The sequence below is a fragment of the Hippocampus comes genome, unplaced genomic scaffold (genome assembly GCF_001891065.2).
Source record: "Hippocampus comes isolate QL1 unplaced genomic scaffold, H_comes_QL1_v1.1 scaffold96, whole genome shotgun sequence".
In the NCBI taxonomy this organism is placed as follows: domain Eukaryota; kingdom Metazoa; phylum Chordata; class Actinopteri; order Syngnathiformes; family Syngnathidae; genus Hippocampus; species Hippocampus comes.
The window spans coordinates 1,573,468-1,597,585 of NW_017806074.1; the positions used below are offsets into that span (position 1 = coordinate 1,573,468).

At 46.2% G+C, this 24,118-nt stretch overlaps 1 protein-coding gene across 4 annotated transcripts in view; it reads right to left on the reverse strand.

The window, feature by feature from the left end:
- Positions 1-24,118, reverse strand: part of LOC109530617 (cyclic AMP receptor 4) — a 102,588-nt gene that overhangs the window by 72,419 nt on the left and 6,051 nt on the right. For 2 of the 4 annotated variants that reach the window (XM_019894472.1, XM_019894471.1), the window contains exons 2-8: positions 22,042-22,094; positions 20,944-20,998; positions 19,190-19,246; positions 19,018-19,078; positions 13,862-13,949; positions 4,663-4,752; positions 4,190-4,228 (exon numbers count right to left, since the gene is read on the reverse strand). In XM_019894472.1, coding sequence (XP_019750031.1) covers positions 4,190-4,228; positions 4,663-4,752; positions 13,862-13,949; positions 19,018-19,078; positions 19,190-19,246; positions 20,944-20,997 — 389 coding nt within the window. In that variant the 5' untranslated portion in view covers position 20,998; positions 22,042-22,094. Of the gene's footprint in view, positions 1-4,189; positions 4,229-4,662; positions 4,753-13,861; positions 13,950-19,017; positions 19,079-19,189; positions 19,247-19,791; positions 20,033-20,075; positions 20,591-20,943; positions 20,999-22,041; positions 22,095-24,118 lie in introns of those variants that run through there. The other 2 variants (XM_019894470.1, XM_019894473.1) reach the window with 2 other exon arrangements.

A 24,118-nucleotide genomic window follows, 5' to 3' on the forward strand; every position in this document is an offset into this window, starting at 1 on the left:
GCCCTGCTCTACAGCTGTGCGCTACCCAGAGCCGGAGCGAGACGGGAAGCAAAAGAAGGAGCGAGGCAAATAGAAGCAGGGGGAGAAAGGAGATTCCGAGTGGGTGGGGGGGGGGGACAAAGATGAGGACAGGAATAAAGGTGAAGATGGTAGAGGGAGGTGGGAGACCGGGGCGACAAGAGGATAGTAGGTCGGGAAACAGAAAGAAGAGAAATTAGAAAGCGGCGCAGGGTGATTAAAAATAGAGCAAGCGTGGCGTAAAGGGGCTGACGCAAGATGAATGCCTAAAAAAAGACGGATAACGGCAGAGGCGAGCTGGCGGGTAGGACTGCGGCGAGCAAGTGGTGGAGAGCGAGAGGAAGACGGGGCGGGGGTGGGGAGCGAAAGAGAGAGAGAGGATGGAAACTTAGGGAAAGATCTTCAGAGGCACACGCGCAGATTGAATCCCTCCGCCTCAGCCTACCGTTTCAACCCCCCCCCCGCCCCATCCCTTCCATCCTCCCTCTGAAGTGAAGGACGCGGCGCGGATGAAAGGAGCCTTAATGGAGGCGCTCAGCGGAAGATGAGAGTGCAGCAGGGACCCGTCGTTCCTGGTTAGCGCTCGACTGCGGCGACTCAACTTTGACCCGCGGCATCGCCAGAGATCACAATTTACCTGTTCAACCACTTGCATAAGGCACCGGGACAAACCGAGAGACAAAAAGAAAAACAAATCAGCATGCGGACTCCCAACGGTGCATCTCAGTCGGACCACACGTACAAGTACATTTTTTAAAAATACATTTTTCTCTACGCGAACTGTGTTTTAAAAAGATCTCCATCCACACTCGAGGCTATGAAGCATGGCGCCAAAGTCATAGACAGGGCTTTAAATTCCTAATCAGAGAACCACTACAGCCGGTCAGATGCTTGAAAGGCGTTTACGGAAAAGGTAGAATGCTGTTGTTGGAAGTAAAACGGCACAGAGCTAAATGCTAACATTAGCGGTAAAGAAGAAATAAAACTGTCCCTTCTGTCACAACCCAATGTTTCACAAGAAGGGTGTGCCGCCTTAACCCTTCTACCACCAAGCAGGGCAGTTTCAATTTGGTACAATGCACATTTCGGTGCTTGCGTTGTGAAGCATTCCAAAATATGAAACCCGAACTGTACAATATTCCGTCACACACAGGCTGCTCGACGCCAGCCGATCTAACTGTAAAGCCATTTTGGCGAATGAGATCCCCACAGACAGTCATTTGCACAATGATGAAAATGAAAAGTCGAGCCATACAGTGCTGCCTGCGAACAATATTCAAGAATCAAATCACAGTTCCATCATAACTCACCGTCTTATTTGAAATAAGACGTTCAGACTTGTTACCACTAAGCAGTATGGTTCATTTCATTTCACTAAGGTACGTATTTCTAGGTGTTTCTATTCCAGCGTGCAAAGCATAAAATCTTTTTTCTCTTTTTTTTTTAGCACGTTTGGGTTGTCAAACGCATGCCAAAGCAACAGATGGTGCCGTAATCTCTAACACTAAATTTATTTCAGACAATCAGAAGCCTGAAGAAAGCTCTTCCCGGAACAAAAGCCTGAAAAAAAGTAGAATAGCACTACATGCTAACGTGAGCCGCTGTTGAGTTGCTTGAGGATTCCTCTTATGTCATCAACCAGAGATGTCATCTGTGCCGATATAATAACGGAGTGGGCCTTGTATACTGTCTGGCTCCGCTTAACCATCGTTGTTCCAAGAGCACTTCAAATCAGTTATTTGGGTGAGCGCTTCCATCTACCAAATTCCTTTGCAAAACGGGGCTCAGTTGAAAAACGTGGACGTCACAATGATGGTGGATAGAAAAATTCACGGTCTGGTTCTGACGATGCCAAAAAGCATCCATTTATCACTCGTGTCATCATACTTAAAATTCCAGGACCCATGAATGTTTCATGTCAATAGGTCCAATAACTACCATCACAACCCCCCCCCCCCCCGCGTGGTCATTACCATTCATTTGTGTCGCAAGGGTCAACGACACGCCACCGACGGGGACACGGGAGCGCTGACTCAGCACAACTCCGGCGCGCTGAGTCAAACCCTTGAAATTCAGCACCACCTCCGTCTCATGAGGCCCCGTCCTCTGCGCCTCGCTCCTGCCGAGCGTAGCCTGTCGCGTCGGCGTGCGCGGATGAGTGCTGATGAAGACACACGGCGCGGCGTGGCCAGAGACGAGAGGCCATCCATTTCTCTTAGGCTCATCTCCATTCCCGCTACGCCGCCGCCGCCGCCAAACTCCCGCCCTCCCTTTTCCCTCCCCTCTCCCGCTGAGTTATGCTCGCTCTCTCCCTCTCACGCCTTCCATCTTTCTAATTTTCACCTTTAATGCGGCAACCTTTCGCCCGGCTGCCAGCAGCGGCGCGCGTGTTTTAACGCCTGCGCTTCCTCCTTGACGGGCGCTGCCTTGGCCTCTAATCTCTCATCTGGTTTGATGTAATTAGAGCTAATGATGATTCCCTGATCCTCTGAGCGGCTCGTCCCCCTGGGCCACAACAGCGAGGAAAACTAGAAAGAGCCGGGGAGCAGAGGAGCGCTGATAAAAGAGACACAGGCTCGTTTAGCACAGCTGATAGCATGTTGTGTGCGCGCGCGCGTGCGTGTGTGTGCGTGTGTGTGTGTGCGCCTGCCTTGTGTGTGCTTATTTGTTTAGAAAGATTGATTCCCTGCTGATGCCGCGAGCAGCAATGCAATTACCTTGCCTCGTAGCGAAGCGCTGTCGTGTGTGTGTGTGTGTGTGTGTGTGTGTGTGTGTGTGTGTGTGTGTGTGTGTGTGTGTGTGTGTATGCGCGCTTAAGAGTTGGTGGTTGATTGGCGGCGTGCTCGCAGACTTCGGGCCAGCTGCGGAAAGCGTCGAGCAGGAATAATCCTTCATAGCTGTCGCGAGCGTTAAATACACAAGCAGCGACTCCCCTGATTTGACACGGGGAGTGGGAGGGCGTTACACTTTTCAGTCAATCGCAGCGATGGGCAAAACCCGCAGGATCCTCCCCGATATGCTCCCATACCAATTCACACAATCGCAAGCCAAAAGAAAGTTATTCCCGGAAAGACAAAAAAGATAAGAAATGTAACATAGAACGGTACGGTGAACCCGTTCATCGCGGTGGATACGCTCCACCACTACTTGAAATATTTTTGATCATTTCACACCACCCATATTGCTTTGAACATCATTAAACTTATTACAAAACGATTTTAAACACATTGTGAACATATTAACACACCAAAATATTGCGAATACATCTACAGAAAATACGGGACACATTGTAGTGTTCTGTGTGTTAGACGTGCCTTTAAGAGGCGGGGCCTGTTGAGATCGCGTGTCAAGTCAGCATGCCCGCGTGTGAATGTCCTGGCTTAAGATGTGGCCGACAGCAGCTCCTGCAGTGAGTGTGCTCATTGTCTTGGAATGTTTTACTGTTCTCGCTGCCTTCAATAAAGGACTGAGAAGTGCATCTGGGACTGCCAAATATTAAACTGAAACGACTCAACTTGTCGCGCTTGCAGGCTGTCAAACTCAAAACAGTCAAGCCATTTTACCCAATCAGAAGCCTGAAGAAAGTAATTTCGGGAAAAGGCAAGATAATAACAATGAAATGTACAACGGCACTGGGTCCTATAAATAAATAAAATGTGATTCTCTAATTGCGATAATCTAATGAATTACGGTGTATACTTATGTTACCATTCAGGTTTTTAGTTGTAGTATGCTATGGTTTGCCGGTGTAAAGTGAAGCCAAATAATACGTTTCAGTTCAATTGAGCATTTCCACTTGACAGGGTCCCAGAATCCTAAACCACGGTGGTTGAGTTTAGTACGACACATTAAATGTTTCCATGGTAAAGAGGGCCCTAAATCTTCAAACCGTTTGACAGTTAGCTTGCGTGGGGTGAAGCTGGATATGCTAGACAGTGAATTTCCACTTCCGTGCTAATATGGAATGTAGGAATGGAACAGGAAAGGGGGTGAAGAAAAAAAAAAAAAAGCGTAACCAAAATAAAAAAAAAACACTTTTAGCTTCATACTGAGGGGAGGGGAAAAAAATAACCCGCAGGCTCCCCTCGATCCGCAAGTCTTCACATTTCCCCCCGGAGACCCTCCACCCCTACAGCAGGCTTTGATGGCGGGGCTGAAAGGGTCTACTTACATCCCAAATCTCCAGGCTACGTGATCGTCTGTGATCCAGCTGGAGGAAGAGAGAAGGAGAGAGCGGGGTTACGGAGGAGAAGGAGAGCGGAAGGGAGGCTTGTGACTGCGTACTGGGGAGGGTGAGACGCTGCGCAGCTGTAGCTATTAATAAGCCAAGAGTGGAAAAAGAGAGCGCCGAGCCTGGAGATTAAGGCTCCGTCCCAATTTTCATTCCGCGACCGGCTCTCCTCAGGCCCCGCGTCGCCTTTTTTCCCTCAGCCCCTTAACGACTCTCCAAACAAACAATGATGCCGCTCCTGCTCGCCGAAGGAGCAGGCGTTTCCAAATGTTTAAAGATGAGCTGATAATTGCCCCGTTTTTACAAGGCTGGGTCTTATGAGGGAAAAAAAGGAGCCCGCCGGGAGCTGGAAGGAGGCCAAAGCTGCTTGCCGACAAAACAAAGGCGCCGGCGCTACGACGGTTGCGACTCACCACCAGGCTCCTGCTGGGCCGTAGTAACCTTTGAGCAGCGGCAAGGATGACATGACCAGAGGAACCCCCCATGCAATGAGATGGTAGAACCTGATTAGAAAAAAACAAAACACAAAAATCAAGACACCTGTTTCTTTCTGAAAGATCAGCTGGGAAACATTATTGATGACGTCAAGGAAATTTATCGGTGACATTTTCCAAACCAATTTCTACACAGCTGAGCATCATCTCATCTTTGAATTAAGTTTTCAGTTTGTTTTTATGGATGTTTTGTTGTGAGTAGGATCAGATAAGATTGTCGTTAGATTAAAATAAAAATCATAAAAAAAAAATCGCACCAATACTTCAACTTAAGAGGGTATGTTTTGATAGCGATTTGCTATTTTGATTTTGGAAATATTTCAAAAATAATTTCCAATACAATGAAATTATTTCTGATAATTAGGTTTTTATTGCCTGCATCCAAGATGGAGTGGGGAAAAACATTCTGAACCAGTTTCCAGGAAAATTATTGCCATTACGATTCATTTATTCATTTTCCGATCCGCTTTATCCTCACGAGGGTCGCGGAGGGTGTGCTGGAACCTATCCCAGCTGTCTTCCGGCAGTAGGCGGGGGACACCCTGAACCGGTTGCCAGCAAGTCGCAGGGCACACACAAACAAACAACCATCCGCGCTCACCCTCACACCTAGAGACAATTTTGAGTGTTCAATCAGCCTGTCATGCATGTTTTTGGAATGTGGGAGGAAACCGGAGTACCCAAAGAAAACCCACGCAAGCACGGGGGGAAAACATGCAAACTCCACACAGGGAGGCCGGAGCCGGAATCGAACCCTGCACCTCTGCACTGTGAGGTCGACGCGCTAACCACCGGACCGCCCTGCCAATACGCTTATTAAATTCTATTTTCATTGCAATTTTTTTTAACAGGTTTACACAAAAATTTTACAAACTTCTCCAATGCTCAGCTCATTACATCTGCTGATAAATGTTACGTTTTCATTGCTGTTCGTTTTGCGAAATTAGGTAGGACAGTTGTCACGAATTTTCAAGTTATACGTTAACTCTGCTATGTAGTTATGGCTTTTATTGTTTTGTTTTGTTTTTGTTTTTTCAAGAAGAATTCCGCAAAATTTGGAAACAATTCCCAGAAAACTGAGCATCATAAATTCTGTTCATGACATCAGGCTTTCATTCTGTTTTGATGACGACTTAAGATTACGGAAACATTTGACAACGAATCTCCACAAAAAGTGAGCCCTTCTAAAGCTAAAGCGTCCGCCTGCACTGTGCCGAGTGCACTAGTTAATTAACTACCGGTATTCTCTTCCTGAGTTCACTCCTTCTTGCTTGCGCGTGCAAGCATCCGAACAAGGTAATATCAACTATAATTACCCCCACAGGTTGAGTTCTACGATGGGAGGTCTGCACCAGAACCACAAAGAGGAATTCCGGTCTCCCTTAGCAGGTGTTGCGCATAATTAAATCTGAGCGCTCAGCTGGGTAAATGATGAGGGAAGAATCTCGGCAAGGCACGGTGAGGAAAGAATCGACTCTATTTTTCTTATTCCGTGCATTAATCAGCTTAGCTTCATGGAAACACTTGAAGATAGCTGAAAAGGCTAAAACTGCTTAGGGGGTGAAAAAAAAAATCGTTGACTGCTATTAAAGGAAAAAAAAAAAACTTAATCGCCATATGCGCGTGTGTTGGATTGTGAAGATTGCGTGTCTTTTGGGCTTGTCCATCAATACTTTATACAGCGAACAGCATCAGCCGGTCAATAGAGTGGAAGTCCTACCCTGACATCTTCCGAGCGTGGTCAATCGAGCAGATGCGACAGGGCTGACACACACTCAATCCGATTCGCTGTGTGTGTGCGCTTGCGCTTTTCCCAATCAACGCACACACACACACACACACACACACACACACACACACACACACACACACACACACACACACACACACACATTTTCCATTTCGCTGCGTTTCCCGCCTCTGCAGCCGTCTGATGGACACCGGTGTGAATATGTGGGAGGCGATGGCGTACAAAAAAAAAAAAAAAAAAAGGAAAAAAGTGCCGGCTGGTGGTTTAAATAGAACCGGGCGGTGAGTGTGGGAGAGGGACACACAGATTGGGATTCAGCGAGGGAGCATGAGAGAAAGCTGAAAAATCAGACAAAAGGGAGGGGAAACAACAAAGACGGCTTTCTAACAAGCGCTTTGTTTTTGTCGCCGCTCGCTTTGTTGAAAGTTTACAGGACCGCATGGTCAATTGCCGCTTTTTCCACAGAGACGACGGAAAATGACAACATGGTTGCTCAGGTAACAACCAATCAGGGCTCAGCTTCAGAAAACAGGCGAGTCGTGAATGATCGTTAGCCGAGCCCTGAGCGACTTAAGATGTCATTTTTAGTTGACGGAAGGTGTCATAGTGGCCGTCCCCTGAGATTTGCTAAAAACGGGTGGATTTTGCTGCATTTTCCACAAATGCAATATTAATCAGAATGCCTTGTTTGAATTAGTGGAGGCGCAGAGAACATATTACTGTGCAACACTTTCCTGTCTCCTGTGACGTCATTAATAGTTATCATATATGAATAAACTGTCCATTTGCCCGGTGCCAAACTGCACAGAGCATGTTTTGGGAGGTCACTCTTAGAAAACTGCGGTCATAAAAAGATGTGGCAGAGTAGTTTTTTTTTTAATGCTCGACAGTACTTTTTTAGTACCAGGAGTGTGTCTGTGAGACTTTGAGCTTAAGTACACTTCAGAAAACCATTTATCTCTTGACATTCTCTGTTCCTAGATTCAATTTTGCTTTCTAATTTATTTTGTACAATGCAGTGCTGTTCTTAATCATTAGAAACATTTCACATGAAAAGAAAATACAGCTGTGTTTTTTTAGGGTCTGGAACGGATTAATAGCGTTTCAATTCATTTCAATGTGGAAAAATGATTCGATATCCTAATAGATTGTATTATGAGCTTGGTCACGAAATGAATTAAACTCTTAAACTAAGGTAACCTTGTAGATATGTTCCACAAAAACTGCGATGCAGCTGGGAACACGGGAAAGGAGGAAAAAGCGGGCGAAACACAATTAGCAACGTTGCGCTACCTAGTGGCGAATTTGGGAAATAACGAAATCATTTGAACACGTTCCAAGTACAACTCATGTTTTGCTCACAAAAAAAAAAAACAAAAATGTAAGCGTCGGACAAAATACTTTAAATCCAACGGGGGAAAAGGACGAGGAAGTACGCTGAAAAGGCGCTCGCCAGCAGGAGGAGAGATACAAATGGTGAAATCAGCGCTGCCGTTCCCTGGTGGAAAGGCTGCCGGAGGAGGAAGGAGAGGCGAGGGAGGGGAGACGGGAGGGAGGGCGCCTTGTCAGGAAATCAATGTCGAGAGCTCGCAGACACACCGGCTACGGCTCGCGCGCACACACACACACACACACGCGCGCGCGCGCGCTCGCTCGCTTGCAGCACAGCGAGAGGGAGCTGACGAGGTCCAGAGCGCGGCGCAACATGGGCTTAATGAGGCACAGCAGGGCCACGACGCGTTCCGTGTTACGCACACACCTGCGTGCACGGCCGCACGTGCGCGCACGGCGCCGCGCGCACACACACACACACACACACACACACACACACACACAAGCGCGGATTGACGAGAACCTCCCCCCCTCAGTTTTAGCCCCCCTTCCACGTGCCCCACCCGCCCGGCACCCTCCACCTCCTCCTGCTGACATCTCTCTGCCCTCCGTCTGAATCCGCCCTTCAAACGCACATTAGCATACATGCGCACGCTCTCTCTCTCTCTCTCTCTGCCACCCCCTTTCTCTCTCTCTCTGTCCCCCTTCTCTCTCTCTGTCCCTCCCTCCCTCCCTATCTCGCTCTCTTGCACGCACTTCAATCAGTCTTGGCTCATCCCGCCTCGGCTCCCCCACTCCTCTGGCAATTTGTTCATTCATAAACCATCACAATGAGCCATCAGTGTGCATGTGGGAGAGAGAAAGAAGTGGTGGTGGTGGTGGGGGGGAGGTGCGAGGAGCGGGAGAGTTTGAGTTTGGGGGCTGAAGGGTAATTGTGCATGCGTGCAAAGGCACATCCCCGCCCGACTAAACACACACAGCTTACGTATGTGCAGTCAATTCACGAAAAGCCCCTCGACGCTTGCCGCTAACACACGAGCCGATTAGCGGAGCGCCATTCTATTTTTTTTCCATTCTTCTTCGCAGCGCGCACAAAAACAAAGGCGCATCCTCCCCCGCCTCTCACTTTCGTCCTTAGCCCATTTTACACTGGCTGGAAAAGCCGTGAATTTTCCAGCGCGTCGCGTTCTGTATAAAGAACATAGGCCCGGAAGAGGGGGTCAGAGCTGGCACGTAGAGGGGGTCAGAGGTAGGACTACCCTGACACCAGCCCATTTAAGAACAACGGCGCATTAAAGATGTATATTTTCCACCTTTTTCCAGTGTTGTTGACATGGAATGGGGTTTGGAGTCCACCTGTACATTTTCTGCGTTGGTTGAGGTAACATCAGCGGTGTACTATTCCCTGTGTATAAGGAGCGTGAAGTTCAACACTCTGACACGAGCCACTTCTAGACTGTCTATTAAAGCCCGGGATTTTTCACCTTAATGGGAAGGTTGGAGCCAACCTGAAAATTTGCCACCTTCTGATATAGGATCAGAAATGTAACAGAGGGGGATGCGGCCTGCGTGTACGGGGTGTGAAGTCTAACACCCCGACTATAGTCCATCTCAGACTATTAAAGCCAGGAATTTTCAACCTTTTACTGTGACGACCCGCAAATTTGCCACCGCTGGAGGGAGTATCGGAGGCTTAACAAAGGCAGGACACTGCCTTCGCGTAGAGGGGTGTGAAGTTTAACACCCTGACTACACCCTCTTTTCAGAGTGTCCATTAAAGCCCAAAAAAATTCAAGCGGCAACTTTGCTGGCTTCTGAGATAGCGTCGGAGCCGTAATCGGGACGGGACACTGCCGGTGTGTAACGAATGTGAAGTTTAACACCCTGACAATAGTCGCTTCTACTATCAAAGCTGGTTGGGAGTCATCCTTCGAATTAGCCACCATTGGCGGAAGTATGAAAGCCAGAACAGAGGCGCGGCACGTTGTCACGTTCACATTGTCAATTAAAGCCATTCTTTTTTTTTTCTTTTTTCTTCCTGTGTTGCTTCACATGCGTGGGGAAAGCAGCGCACTCTTGGGTCATTCGATTCGGCGGACTGTGACGTGAACGGACAGTGGCCGATCAAGGAAGCTCCCTGACTGATGAACAAGGACGCGGCGGTAAATATAACCACGTCCAAACAAATTTCTCTCTTTGTTTTGTTCAGTAAAAATGCATTCATTCCATAGCCGGCAAAAAGTATTTTCCATCGCAAGCCCTTGATGGTTTCTCCATTTTTCCCACTCTCCCGTTTCTCGTCCTCTTTAGAAACACTCCCGTAACATCGGCGCTTAGCCGGCCGGTTTTCTGTTACTTCTTCGTTTTAGAAATCTCACGTGTGATCACGTGAGATGTCTGCCTCTGAGGACTTAGTTGTGAAATCGATGGCGGGACAGGATCTTAACGTGTGTGGTGCTGCATGCTGAGATTATAGAAGCACACCACGCACACACACACACACACACACACACACACACACACACACACACACACACTACAATCAAAACAGGTTTTTTTTTGTCACAGAGAAAAATATTTTAAGATTTGGATAATCCTTACATGTGTGCCAGGGCCATACGCATAGTGGTGGCACGGCTCTTTTTTGCAGAAAACAAAAAATTGCATTATTGACTTTGTACCCCTCCCCGTTCTGTGTCAATGCCATTTCCACAGAACAGCAAATTGTCTGCTTTTACAGGCAGTAAGTCACTTTCACACAGCAAAAATTAGCACATCACAGCTTCAACTCTGGCATTGATCTGGCGCTGCTTTTTACACCCTGTGAAGCGGGATTCTGCCGCAACTATACGCGCGAGCTTTCAAACAACAACACGGCGCGCCGCAATCTGACAATTGGATGACGTAATTGCCACTGTCTGGGGGTGACGAACGGCGACGATTGCTTTCAACACAGTAGGGCGGGAGATGTGGAGTCACTCAAAGATCCAGCAATGTCTTTATTTGCATGACAGATCTGGCATTGATTGTATTTTGCTGGTGCCTTTCATACAGAACACAGCGAAGTGGGATATTGCTGCACGAGGCAAGAACAACATAAAATACGGTGTAGAATGCCTGTTTTGGGTATGCCACTGTCTCAGTAGGAGGAAATTGCCAGGTCAACATTGCCCCCCCCCACCCCCCTCCCCATACCACGTGAATGAATTAGGGTCTTGACATTTACAAGCAGAAGCCTCCGTCACAGCGAGACCCATCACAATTAGCCCATCACAGCCTTAATAGAAGCTTTGGCATTTATCCGTCTGTGCCTTTTATACAAAAGCAAGTGATTGTGCGAACTTTCACATCAGATGCTATCAGGTAAATTACTTGCGATCAGTGCCAGCGTCTGATGTGACGGACGGTGAAAACTGCATGCAACACAACAGTACCGGAGAGGGGAACGTCAAGCGTAAAAATTGACATCCCGATACCGGCATCACGGAACATGTGTCGGTGACGTTTGCGCAGAAAAGCGGCAAAATCCACTTTCAAAAAAAATCTTCCAACAAAATGAGCGTACCCACAGCCTAAAAAGAAGACTTTTCTGCTGGTGCTTTTTTTTTTTTTTTTTTTTAATCTACAGGATATCGATGCTATTATGCAACCTCTCATTAATACCGAACTGCAACAGGGAAAAGAACGGCAAAAATGCCAGCAATTACAGGCGGTGCGAAAGGGGCTCTTGATTAGGATCGGTAGTGAGCCCATTCCGGACCCCCAAGCAGGCATCATCCCTGCGCTCATAAACCCGTCTCTTTCTGAGTTATACCGCCATTATATCCTCCGGCTTATTGCTAATCAATGCAGGGAAACTCCCAAGGGGAGGGCTGGCGGGGCCCAACCCAACGCCCCCCCCCCTGCTCCCCCCTCCCACGCACACAAACACAGGAGTGTAAGACAAGTGTGCACACCTAAGCACATCTACAGAATAGCGGCAAGAACAATCGACTTGGCCGGGCGAACAGAGTGGCTGCTAATTTGTTAAAGCTGCTTGTTCTTCCACCCACGGTGCGCATTCATTTTATTTTATTTTTTTTAAGCGTCCGACGCGCGCGCGCACAGGCGCAAATAAATTCACACTTGCTCCGCGGAAAGCGCTCAGGGGAGTTTGAGCGACAGGGACGCTGAGCCACAAAGCGTGAAGATGTGTGCGCACATCGGCAGCCACACAAGCTCGCACTTAGCGGCTGACACTCACTCCCTTTTCAATTAGAGTGGCGGCTGGCTGGAACGGAAAAGGAGGGGAGGGATGCAAGGGGGCACACACACACACACACACACACACACACAAACGCGCGCGCACGCAAGCACACGCACGCGCACTCCTGGGGAACCGGCCATCGCGAAATAAGACACATAAGTCTGTTCTTTCGCGCCCGAAAAGCGAGTCCGACCGCTATTCCGCCTCGCTTGTTTATGCGGAACTTATCAACGCCAGCAATATGGCGCCCCAGCGGGTGAATTTGAATAGCGCCTTCGCATCAGCGTTTTTAATGAGCTGCTACGCCGTTCAAGGCTGTCCCAATTACACAGACATCAGTGCCGGCGCCGCTCTTACATCGGCAGCCCCACTTCGCGTCTCTGTACGGAGCTGTGAGGCGGAGAAAAAGCAATGTGGCGATTCCGGCCTGAACGGGGAAAACAGTAACAGCCGGTGGAGCGCATGGCTCCTCCAAGGTCGAACTGGCAACTACAATTAGATACCATCTATATATAGCTATATCTATATTTATATAGGTATAGATCTACACGAGGCAATAGACGGTGATGAACGGACTTTATCATGTAATCTCGAAACTGCAATGCAAGATGGAGACCAACAACAAGTCTCAACTAAACCCTCACCTCACATCAAATGGAGAAAAATCATCGACCAAAAATGTAAGAGCTGGTGGCGCGCCATATTTGCGTTTGTTTGTTTCTTTCTTTGTGTTTCTTTGGCCGACCGTGCTGCTTTGCTTTGATTCGCGAAAATGAATGGCTTTTATGTTGAAGCGACATACAAAAAAATTAATAAATAAAAGTCCTCATTGTGGTCGAGGGTGAGCTGGATATTTGGGCGGGTGGCGAGGCGATCCCCTAAATTAGTCGTCAGTCAATCAGAGGGCTGCATGTAAAGAAAACAACCATTCACACTCATATCCACACTCATGGAGAATATCGAGTCTTCGGTGACCTTAACGTGCATGTGTGTGGAATGCGTGAAGAAGCCAAAGTAACCACCGAAAACCCCACACAAGCACAAGAACACGCAAACCTCACAGTGGAAAGCGAAAGTCAAGAATCAAACCCAGAACATCTTGAATGTGAGATCGACATGCTGAACTTTAGTCGAGTCCGCCGAGCTGCAATGGTTTCAACAATGGCTAATTAATTCAATAAAAGTGGAAAAAAAAATCAAGGATTACCATCTCTATTTTGTTAGTTCTTCAGTGCCCACACTTGGTTGCAGGTTACTCACCCCTTCCACACTGGCTCTGTTTTTTAACAAGCATGATTGGGGGGGGTCCACCCACAAATTATGCTTGGTGTCCTCAGACGTAAAAGTAGTGGAAAAAGTCACGGCACACGTGATTTTTTTATTAACAGACCTGTTTTCGACAAAATCCATATGTACCTCCTTCCACAGGTCAGCTCAGTCTGAAAGGGAAAGGAGAATAAATCCCGGCTCTACCGTTACGCCAATTTACGGGGAAGCCAGTGTGAAAGCGGCTTAGGGCTGATGTAAAGCTTTCGGATTAGGCGGACGGGGCTCTACCATTAGAAATCTGAAGCGGGGGTGTGGAAAGGATTCCCTCCAACTCAAAACAGCAAAAATTGAGGATAAATTCATCGATATGCATTTTTGTGGGCTTCAGGGGGGGAAAATCGGTTTGGCAGATTCCTGCTCACCATCTAACAAACAATCATCAAAACATTTATCCCTCCAACAAAAGTGGCCGCAGAGGGCATGGCGTTGGTGTACAGCGGACAATGCGACCCTTAACTCACATTTCATATGAAGTCGTGCTCATCTCCCTGACCAGGTTAAAGTACAGGTTGAGCGTGATGAGGCAAACCCAGGCCAAGGCACTCCAGTCTGCAGAGTGGGAAATAAAACAACAAGGTCAGAAATGCAACACGGCTCCCAACCTCGCACGCGCACACACACCCACACAAACACTCACATGTATATGTGACATTTTTTGATGAATGGAAGCCCATTCTGCGGTAATATGAGGGAAACCAGTGGCTTATGGTGATGTATGAGAGGGGGGAGCTCGGAGAGAGATAATGATGAACTATGAAAAAGCGAAGCGAGATAACGGCGGCGTGGGTGCGGGGGAAGGTGGGGGAGGGCGGGAGGGGTTGCAGAGAGACTATGGTGGGATTCCAACATGGTGGTTGGATAGAGGCCGACACAAAAAGGGAGACCGTGAAACAAAGCGCTGGCGTCCTTTTGTTGTATTTCGGTTTGCAGCCTTGCGGGTTTTTTTTTGTTGTTGTTTTTTTTGGGTGTGTCCTTGTGTGTGCGTGTGTGCTTTTCTTGACAGGACAGGCAAGGCCGCTCGTCACAATGATGAATTCCCGGAGCTGCGTGCTCAGCTTACTGGCTTTCACACAACACAACCTCGCGCACAAGAACGAAGCGGGAGCAGCATGCGGTGACTAGGAAAGTAGGCCGGCCCGGCTGTCTCTGTCATCTTTCGCAATTAATCACCGTCTCTGGGACAAGCGAAACGCATTTTACGCTACTGGAACGCGAGCGGATCTGTGCTTTCATTCAGGGGTGGGCAACCTTTGGCCCGTGAGTCACAAACAACTGGCCGATAAATTGGGAGGTCCTCAGTTTCTGACATTCCCCACATGCGATGTTTCGAGGTTACAAACTGTGCGCAGCGTTCAAATTTGAGCAGCAGCATAAGAATGCGTCGTTAGCGACGTACTTAGTGTTTGCTATCCATTCCTTTTCTGTATGAGCTTATTCAATATATGATTTTATATTTATGCCGAGGAAGGGATTTTTATTAAAAAATATATTTATGGTAATCATGGCTTGACAGCGTGAGTGAAGGTTAGTGATTGACTACAGCAGGTTTTGACGTGCGTATAAATTCCGTTTCTGTCGCCGCTGTCAGAACAGAACTGCCTCATATTTGGTCAAGATCGCATTGGTACCCTCGAAGGAGTATGTTTTCCTGAAAATGGAAATTACCATCGTTGTTTTAACTGCTTACGATAACATTACTGACTTTTCCAATTCACTCGCTAGTAAATAGTTGTGTCTGAAGCTAAAAAAAAAAAAAAAAAAAAATCCCCAGGAAACAATTGCAAGCAAACTGTGGTGTGTTTTTGAGTTTGTTCAAAGAGGAAAAGGAAAAAAAAAACTTCCTATTTTCATGCCTGGTGGAAGTCGTAAAACCAGAGAGCAATGTTATGAAAAAGTCTAACAAACATTTAACCCACAAATACTCGTAATACATAAATCTTTTTTTTTTTTTTTAGAAATTTAGTATGGCCCTCGGACGACTTTATGAAAACTGAAATCGCCACTGATAGGAAAAAGGTTCCCCCCACCTGTTTTAATGCGCACCTGTCCCGTCTCCCAACACATTTCATCACATTTTATTGGTGTGAATTTAAAAGCGGCGCTACGCCGCGCAGCTCCCACCAGGCTCGACGCCACACAGAACAAAGTGCCTGTTCAGGTTTATGTACAGCCGTTTGTCCCCAGCGTGAGGATGCTTGTGATAAAGCGAGCTGACACGCTGCAACCCCGCAGCACTAACTCACTGCCCATTACGCCGCGGCCGCCTCGGTGTGTGTGTTTGCCTGTGAGAGCAATAAAAAAGAGCGGCGTCGAAGAGGCGTATTAGCACCGAGCCCTAACTAAGAATCCGAATGCTAATCGGCGGGGGCTAAAGTGGCCGTATAATTGCCATCGAAATGGCCAGCTTTCGTGTTTAAAAACAAGGCCTCGCACATCTAAATGCAATTGAAATCGGTTCCCGAAGAACGCAATCGGAATGCCGGTGCAGCGATAAATGCTTTCAATTCAGGTGTCACCCACCGAGCTGCCAATCTGACATGCACACAATGAATGAGACGGCTGACGGCTCGCCGAGTTGTGCGAGGTGAAGCATGGCAGGCAACCAGACGACTACTTTGAGAACGCCTCGTGTCATCAGATCTTGGGCAAGGGCCGGAAGAGTTCAGGGGGTGGGGTCACAAATAGGCCGCCGGAGTACCCCCTGTGATCACATTGTATCATCATATCGATATTTCGTCCCACCCTCAGTAGCCTCCAATGTTTAGAAGACTCACATGATATCAGCATGTTACATTTTTGTCGCCCTTCAATTTGTTTTTTTGTTTTTTTGTGGATGGCATGATATGGCACAGCCCAGGGTGTCTGCTTCAGTGATTGGAGGAAAATGATCTCTCCATAAAGGAGCGCATACTGTTCACTCCCATGTGTTACACCATCCCCACGAGCGTGGCATTCCTGGCGAGGGTGTGTGAAAACTGCTGAATAGTCGAGTGCCGCATCGCCGCCCTAATGGCTGCTTTATAGGCGCGCTATGCAAATGTAGAGCACATATGTGCTCCTTTTAGCTTGAGAACGTCAGGACGTAATGCGCCACTTGTGTGGGGGAAAGAAACTGACTGGGAACAAGCAGGAGAAGATATCTTTTTTTTTATACGGTGGCAGCTCCAAGTGAGCAATTGAAAGTACAACCAAATTGTTGTGGAGGGAGGGGCGGGGGGGGCTTTTTTTTTTGTGATGCGGCCACAGCAAGATAGCAGTGATGATAACCGTAAAACAGGACATGCAACTTCTACGACAGAGGAATGCGTTTGACTGCTCCGGGGTAATATGTGTAAAATTTATTTTACCTGCTAATCAATTAGCACGTCCCTTGGAATCATTATGGCTAACGAATGGCAGAACCACAGAAGAGAATTTCCAAAGGGTGTCCAGAAACATCTATTCACAATTTAACAAAAACCGATGCTAATAAAGACTTCAAACAATTGGATCAGCTCAAATGAGACACAGTTGAAACTTTACATCAAGTGCCTTTGAATGTGTCTCCGAAGTGCCTGCCCTCCCATCAAGTGTTAAATTACACAACCAAGTCAATCTTTTGTGATCTGACCATTTCCGAGAATGAGTCTGCGCGCGAGGAATTCTGAACTTCCGTTGGAGACGCTTTCAGGTGACGGCAACAGTCCAACCCTCTGACTCATCGTACAACGGCACTATCGTGTCGGATCATCCGCAGCTGCCACAGGTTGCCAAAAGGTAAGCAGCGCTGCGCTGAGTTTTGTCAGATGAACAGATTCGGGTCACCGAACAGCGTTAGCTTCTGATAAGCAGCGCATATTTTGAAATTGTCGATGCGTTATTTGTGTTGACGTGTGATGATGCGTCGGTGCGCCACATACACACAGTGGAGTGTTTGAACTTCTGCCTCCTCAAGCGTCTTTACAGGCGCTGGCTTTTTGCCACGCGCCGCTCCCACAAGTCTGCCCGAATTGCAAAGCCCAGGCTCCGCCTATGGTTGTCATGGTAACAACAGAAGGCACTTGCATATGGGGCGATGCAAAGAGTCGCTCACTTGCATGAGAAAGGGCCACCTTTTCAAAATAAGGCAAAAGACAAACAAATAGTGTGTATAAATAGACTATGATATAATTTTTGATCTCACGTGTAGTTTGACAAAAGCGACTCACAAACATTTTAATAAGATACCTGGAAAACATCCTTAAATTGTGAAAAGAAGAAAAAAAAATCAGATGGGACAATGCAAGCCTGTAACAAATTGACTTCTCATGTTTTCCTTTCCCTTTTTTTTTCTTCATATTCGATAACCAGCTTCACGGATCGTGCTCGACTGAGCCAAGTTGAGGTTTGCGCTTCTCGAAGTCTAAGTCGGCAAATGGATTATAAAACCAAAAAGCCCGTGGACTTGCCAGACTGATGTCAACACATGTGCTGGCAAGCAGCTTGTTCTGGGGGGGAATTTTTCCCAACTTGCTTAAAGTGTGATTAGTGAGAGGAGTACACTATATTGACATTTTATGCTTCCAACCTTGTGTGGGAATAGTTTGGGGAAGGCCCTTTCTACTTCCAGCACTGCTGTGGCGTCACGTTGACGCTGTAGAAATTCCCAATCATGCACAACAATGGAGACCGAAAGTATGTTTTCTCAAGGCCCGTAGGAGTAACTATCGGGTGTCCCATTACTTTTGTTCACTGACTATTATAGTGACAGGGTAAATTGAGTCGTATCCACTCATAATAAACAGGAAGACGATCTCTGCTTGATCGTTGCAGATCATAAGGAACTCCTGTTATATAAAAGTCGGAATGTTCTCACCAGCCTCAATGCCTATGATGTCATTTTAGCGCAGTGGTGTGCAACCGTCTCTAGCTGGCCTCAGCACGATCAGAAGCACTAATTTACAAGCTTGTGCCGTGAAAAAGTATGAATTACAAACTGGACCGATGGAGATTCCCAGCAGTCATTTCATAACATTTCACTTGGCTGCAATGCTTCGAGTACAAGCATGCGTACGTTAGATTGATATCCAATCAGATGTCAGCGGCACGTAATCTGTCGTGTGCTTTCCAGATGATTAAAATAGAACCAGAAATTGAATTTTTTTTTTTTTTTTAAAAAACCACGGGAAGTAGCATAGAAATGAGTACAATATGGCTCTAAAAAAAAAAAAAAACTGAATGTATACTGTATTTTCCCACGCGGTTAGCCATTTGCTTCCTATATCTCTGTCCTGGCTGCTCAGTACAAAATGGCGACAATAATTCATCAAAGTTTGAATTAAGATTTGATTCTTCATCCATCCACTTCCGACGATGCTTCTCCGCACTCGTGCCACAGGTGAGTTGGAGCCAATCCCACATGACGAGAGACGGGGTACACCCTGGACTAGTCGTCAGCCAATTATTGGTTTCTGCATTATTATTTGGGGTTCAATTCTTTTTCCACTTATGCGACAGCTATGAATTCTACATGCGCCAGTACAAATCGTAAAGTTCCGTTTTGACAGCCGTCACGCTGACTCTTGAATATTTGTCTATTTCTGTTACTTCCGGGGGGGACAAAATGGAAGTCTACCAGATTCCTGGAGCGTTATCTTACCAAAGTATGTTAGCCACCAGGCCTGGAAGTTACAGAGAGATCCCTCGGGGTGGGATTCACCCTGTAAAGAGTGGGGGAGGGGGAAACATTATAATAACGTGTGCATACAGAGGGGACTCATAAACAATCGTGTGTGTGTGTGTGTGTGTATGTTATAAAAAGAAAAACTGACCATGACATATGCTAGGCTGTCAAAAAAGGCGGCGACAGTCAGGCTGAGAATCATCTTCTGTAACAAAAAAAAAGAAACAACAAAATGAGTCTCGTGTGCACGTCAGTCATGAGAAGCACCATCAACACCGCTTTCCAAAGACCAATCAGAGTGAAGATAATTACGACACAATTGCTCGGGGGAACCGCTTGACTCATCTGGCCCTCAAAATAGTTACACCAAACTGGCAGAGTTAGAAAGGGGCTTCGGTCCCCGAGAATTTTTGGCAGCGGACAAAAGGGCAATGCGGGAAATGATGGCAGACAAAAGCAAAACAGGATATTCGGTCATTCCAAGCCACGTCGGAAGAGAGTCTCCTCATTTCCACTCGGCTGCACGCTGAAATCATTTGGTTGCGTGATTACAATAATCGACAGCTTTAAGAAGGCTTCGCACGCACGGCTGGCGGGGGCCCAGTGGAGAGTCGGGCACGCAAATAAGCACGATCTTTCATCAATACGCGTCCAACGGCGACCTTCGCCAAGGCTGCCGGATGGGGATGGGGGGAGGAAACAAGCTCAGCAGGGCCACAGAGCACTAAAGACTATTGACTGACGGATAACCTTTGCAAGGAGATGGAGGTGGGGGAAGAAGAGGAGGAGGAGGAGGAGGAGGAGGCGACGTGGCAACCTAGTCTGGAGGTAAGAGGATCCATCCTGAGGGTCGTGTTAGGCTGTCATTTTTCCTCAGATTACCAAGACGACTTTGGAGAGTGGCTCAACCTGACAAACCTGCTCGTCGCGCTGCACATAAAATCAAGGCAACTGCACGCCGATGGGAGATCAAACTGACCGTATTTCCAGAAATATCAGATTTTTCTTATGTAATTTTTGATACAAATAAAAACCTCCCCTTCCATCGAGGGCTTCCTGTTTTCTGTCATTTCAAACATGGACGTGCAGTACCCAGATTCAACAAAGGTGGCGGTCCAGCTAACCGCCATTGTACTCATCCAAGGTTATTCCCAGAACAAAGAAAAAAAAAAAAAAAAAAAAAGCAAACTCATATTAGCTGATCGTTAGGCAACCAGCGCACACAAAAGCCTTCTTCAAGTAATTGCCCGGTACTTTACATTTCCAGTATCGCCTAAAATAACGAGTGAGACGACTTTTCCAGATTTGAGCCGTCGCTCAGTTGATTTGCATGTCTAGAGTTGCTAGCAAACATTTGAGAGCGCTAAATGGCGGCGGCGAACTTCACAACCAACAGCAAATAGTGAACAATTTTTCAAAACAAAAAAAAAAAAAAAAAAAAAAAAAAGAAGCCAAGTTCTTGCCTCAAGCTGTTTGAACATCATACAACGAAAATTACACATTGGATATTCAAACAAAATGCTAGCTTAATGCTAACACACAATGCAAAAGCTGTTCCATGGGTTTAGGCAATTTTTGGGGGGAGCGCGGGGGGCCGGAATAGCGGCACTATATATGGAGACGCAATCAATAGAATTTAATATACACGCAAGCGAGACAAATGGAAAACATTGCATTGAGGAGAGAGTGGGTGGAATCGTGATGGGGGGCCGGGGGGGATTGGGGGTGGGCTACAGGTCGTTATCGCGGAACAACCACCAGTCAATTAACCCCACGCGCGTGATTAATCTCCTCATTTAACTGGGCTCAATCACGCCCAAGGATTTGTCAGGACTAATTGAGCACATCTGCTGTGGCAACGACGCCAAACACAAACGTAAATAAGAAGAGAGGCCACTTCACCTGTGCCAAGGAGCGGTAGCGGCGAAGCAGCCAGATCACAAAGAGCATCAACATGCTGTGGAGAAAAGTGGGAGAGAAAAAAACAAAAAAACAAAAACAAAGGGACAATGAATGTCTCACAGTCGTAAACAAAATGTGTTAAGACAGAAGCGCTATGGTAACATGTGAAAAGAATATTTTATGTAAGGACACTGTTCAGCGGAGAAACTCTCCGGGCACAATATTAGGTACACCAGCGCAATGTAACAAATTCATTGAGTTTTTGTGTTTTCAATTCCGATTTTTTCGTGCTATTCACTCTGACCACAAAGGATACCAGCAAATTGGAGGACCGTATTATTCACAAGTACAGAGAAAAAAAAATTTGGGGGGCGTATTCTACATGGGTTCGTGTTATTCACTGAATTTTACCGTATGCAAAACGTCAATGGAAATCAGAGACGTCCAAATTTTGTGGGTTAATCTTTGATTCGGCCTTTTTGTTACATTTTTGTGAAAAACAAATATGTCAGAATCTGACGATATATTTCACTCGACGATATCCAAAGCAAACCAAAACTTTTTTGGGGGGGGGGGGTATTAAAATGCTTGAGGTCGAGGTCGGTGTATAATTTGATGGCCAATACAATGCAGTGAAAAAAAAAAAACATTTAAAGTCTTGTGTCTATTTATTCTAACCCCCAAAATTCTTGAAAAGGTGGTGAATAAGTATTTTTGATGAAAAATCGGAGGTCGGCTAAATTTATTGATTGATTTAGAATTGACGAAAACTCAACGTCTTAGTGGAGAAATCGAGAAACTAAGAACTAGTTCTCAGTGTGATGCGGTAAGGTACTTACACCACAATATTACAAATATTGTTCAAAGAATACCTCATAAATTATTTTTGCAGAGGCTTATTATGTGACACACACCCTGTATGGGATCACAGTAGATCGTGGAGGTGTACCTAATGTTGTGGCCAGTGGATTCATGATAGAATTTTTTTTCTTTTTTTTTTTAACGATGACCATGGATTTTATCTATGAAGAGTAACTACCAAACTAAATGAAGGTCACCGAGAGGAATCATTGAGAGGTAATTTAAAGTAATATTCACCATCCGACCAATGAGAACGTTCCCGTGGCTCTTTTCACTGTTAATATCGCCGCCTGGAAATGAGGAGCAATTAGTTATTATGAGGCTCTTCCTATAAATAAAGTGTGCAAGCTTGCGCTGTAAGTGATTGTAACCTCCGAGGTTGCAAATGAGAAGGTTGTTTGTCCATAGCAATCTTCAAAGAAAGTACAACAAAATGAATTCACCCAACACACAACACGTTTACAGTAAAAATGAAAGACAAACTGTTTTTCATAGAATAACTGAAAATATCGATATCATGGAACATTATTGTTATCTAAAATGACCTACATTGTGATACATTTTTTTTCCATTATCGCCCAGCACTGAAGACTCCACAAAAATCGTGTCAATGAGCCTATTGTTTACATTATACAACTCAAGATAGCTGTGATAATACCGACCTGAAACTGATACGATCAATTATGCACGCTGTTTGTTCATAACAACCAGAGAACCAGAAGTGGGCATTCCATCAGTACTGACGCAACGTCCGACAGTCCGTCACTGACAAATGGTGACAAAATTTTCAAAAATTAATAAATAAATGACGGGCTAAGTACTGACGCAACGTCCGACAGTCCGTCACTGACAAATGACAACAAAATTTTAAAAAATAATTAAATAAATAACGGGGCAAAGTACTGACGCAACGTCAGAGGGTCCGTCACTGACGAATGGAACATGCATGCATTAGAATCCGTACGCTCATGCAAGCCAACATCTAATTCATGCGCAGAGAGGTCAGAAAGTAGCTTTTAACACTAGAGATGTTTTTACAGAAAACTTCTTGTCAGTTACAAAGAAGACGACGAAGAAAAAGCAATCGAGTCAAGGCAACTTGATTTTGGTTTCCAGAAGGATTTACAAGGCACCTTAATCCGCCAGGATTGTACCGTTGGCCACAATGCAACGGTTAAAGTCATCCAAACGTTAAAAGTAAATGTTTCTGCCACTTTAAGAATTAAAACGGCAGTTGGCCGCCACCGGCGTGCTCCGGCTGCACTTGACAGTTCAACAGATTGGCAAATAAAGCGCACGTGATATCGATGCGCGTGTATGCCTTGCCTACTTTAGCATCTCATAAAACTCAAGAACACGGTGACATGCTAGCAGCCTGCAATTGAACTGACCAATTAAGAAGAGTGTTTGTGCATAACAACGAAAAAATGGCACAATAAAACCCAACACTGACAACAAACACTAAACAAAAACACATCATAAAACCCAAGGAGGGTTTGCTACTACCCAACTGAAACTGATATGATCAATTTGATAAGGTTGTTAGTCCATAAGAACGAAAGAATCCACAACGATTTGTCATCGCATTCAAAGTAGAGCATGTTGGGGCCGCATTTACATGCTTGGGTGACCTATTTCAACAAGTCGTCAAACTGAAGAGGGCTGTGACATGCTATCAGCCTGCGATTGATCCGACCAATTAAGAAGGCCGTTTGTGCTTAGCAACGAGAGAATGCGGGCAAAAACGATCACTTCTATTCAGACAAACATGTTTACAACAAACACGAAACAAACTCAGGGTAACCTTTACAATGCAGCTTGTTTCGACAGGTCATTAGAAGCAGCCTGAAACTGATCTGATAACAACCGCGAGAGACAGACAAGCATGTTTGACATGAGAGCGGAGGAATGACGAGAATGAAAAAAACAAAAAAAAACAAACGTGCACGCCTGGCCGGATATGAAAGGCGCCGGCGGCGAGTCTTGCATTTTAAAAGCGCAAATATCTGCATGATCACCTGTGCTACGTTGCTGCTTTGGCCTTTTCCACACAGCCGCTATCATTCAATCTCACAACACCATGGCAGGCAAAAGAGGAAATCAGAAAGCCACTGGCCCAAAATAACCATATTTCCGCCATGTCCAAATTAGTTACCCGTTGAGCCCATTTGAATTCTGTTGCTAACCAAAACAGCAGCAACAGCTAAGTTATGAAAATAGTCAGCTGGATTGATTAACGTTCATGCTGCAAATGAGGTCCGTGTGCAAACACGAATAAGCTAAACCAATGAAGAAAAAGCAGCTAAACCAACAA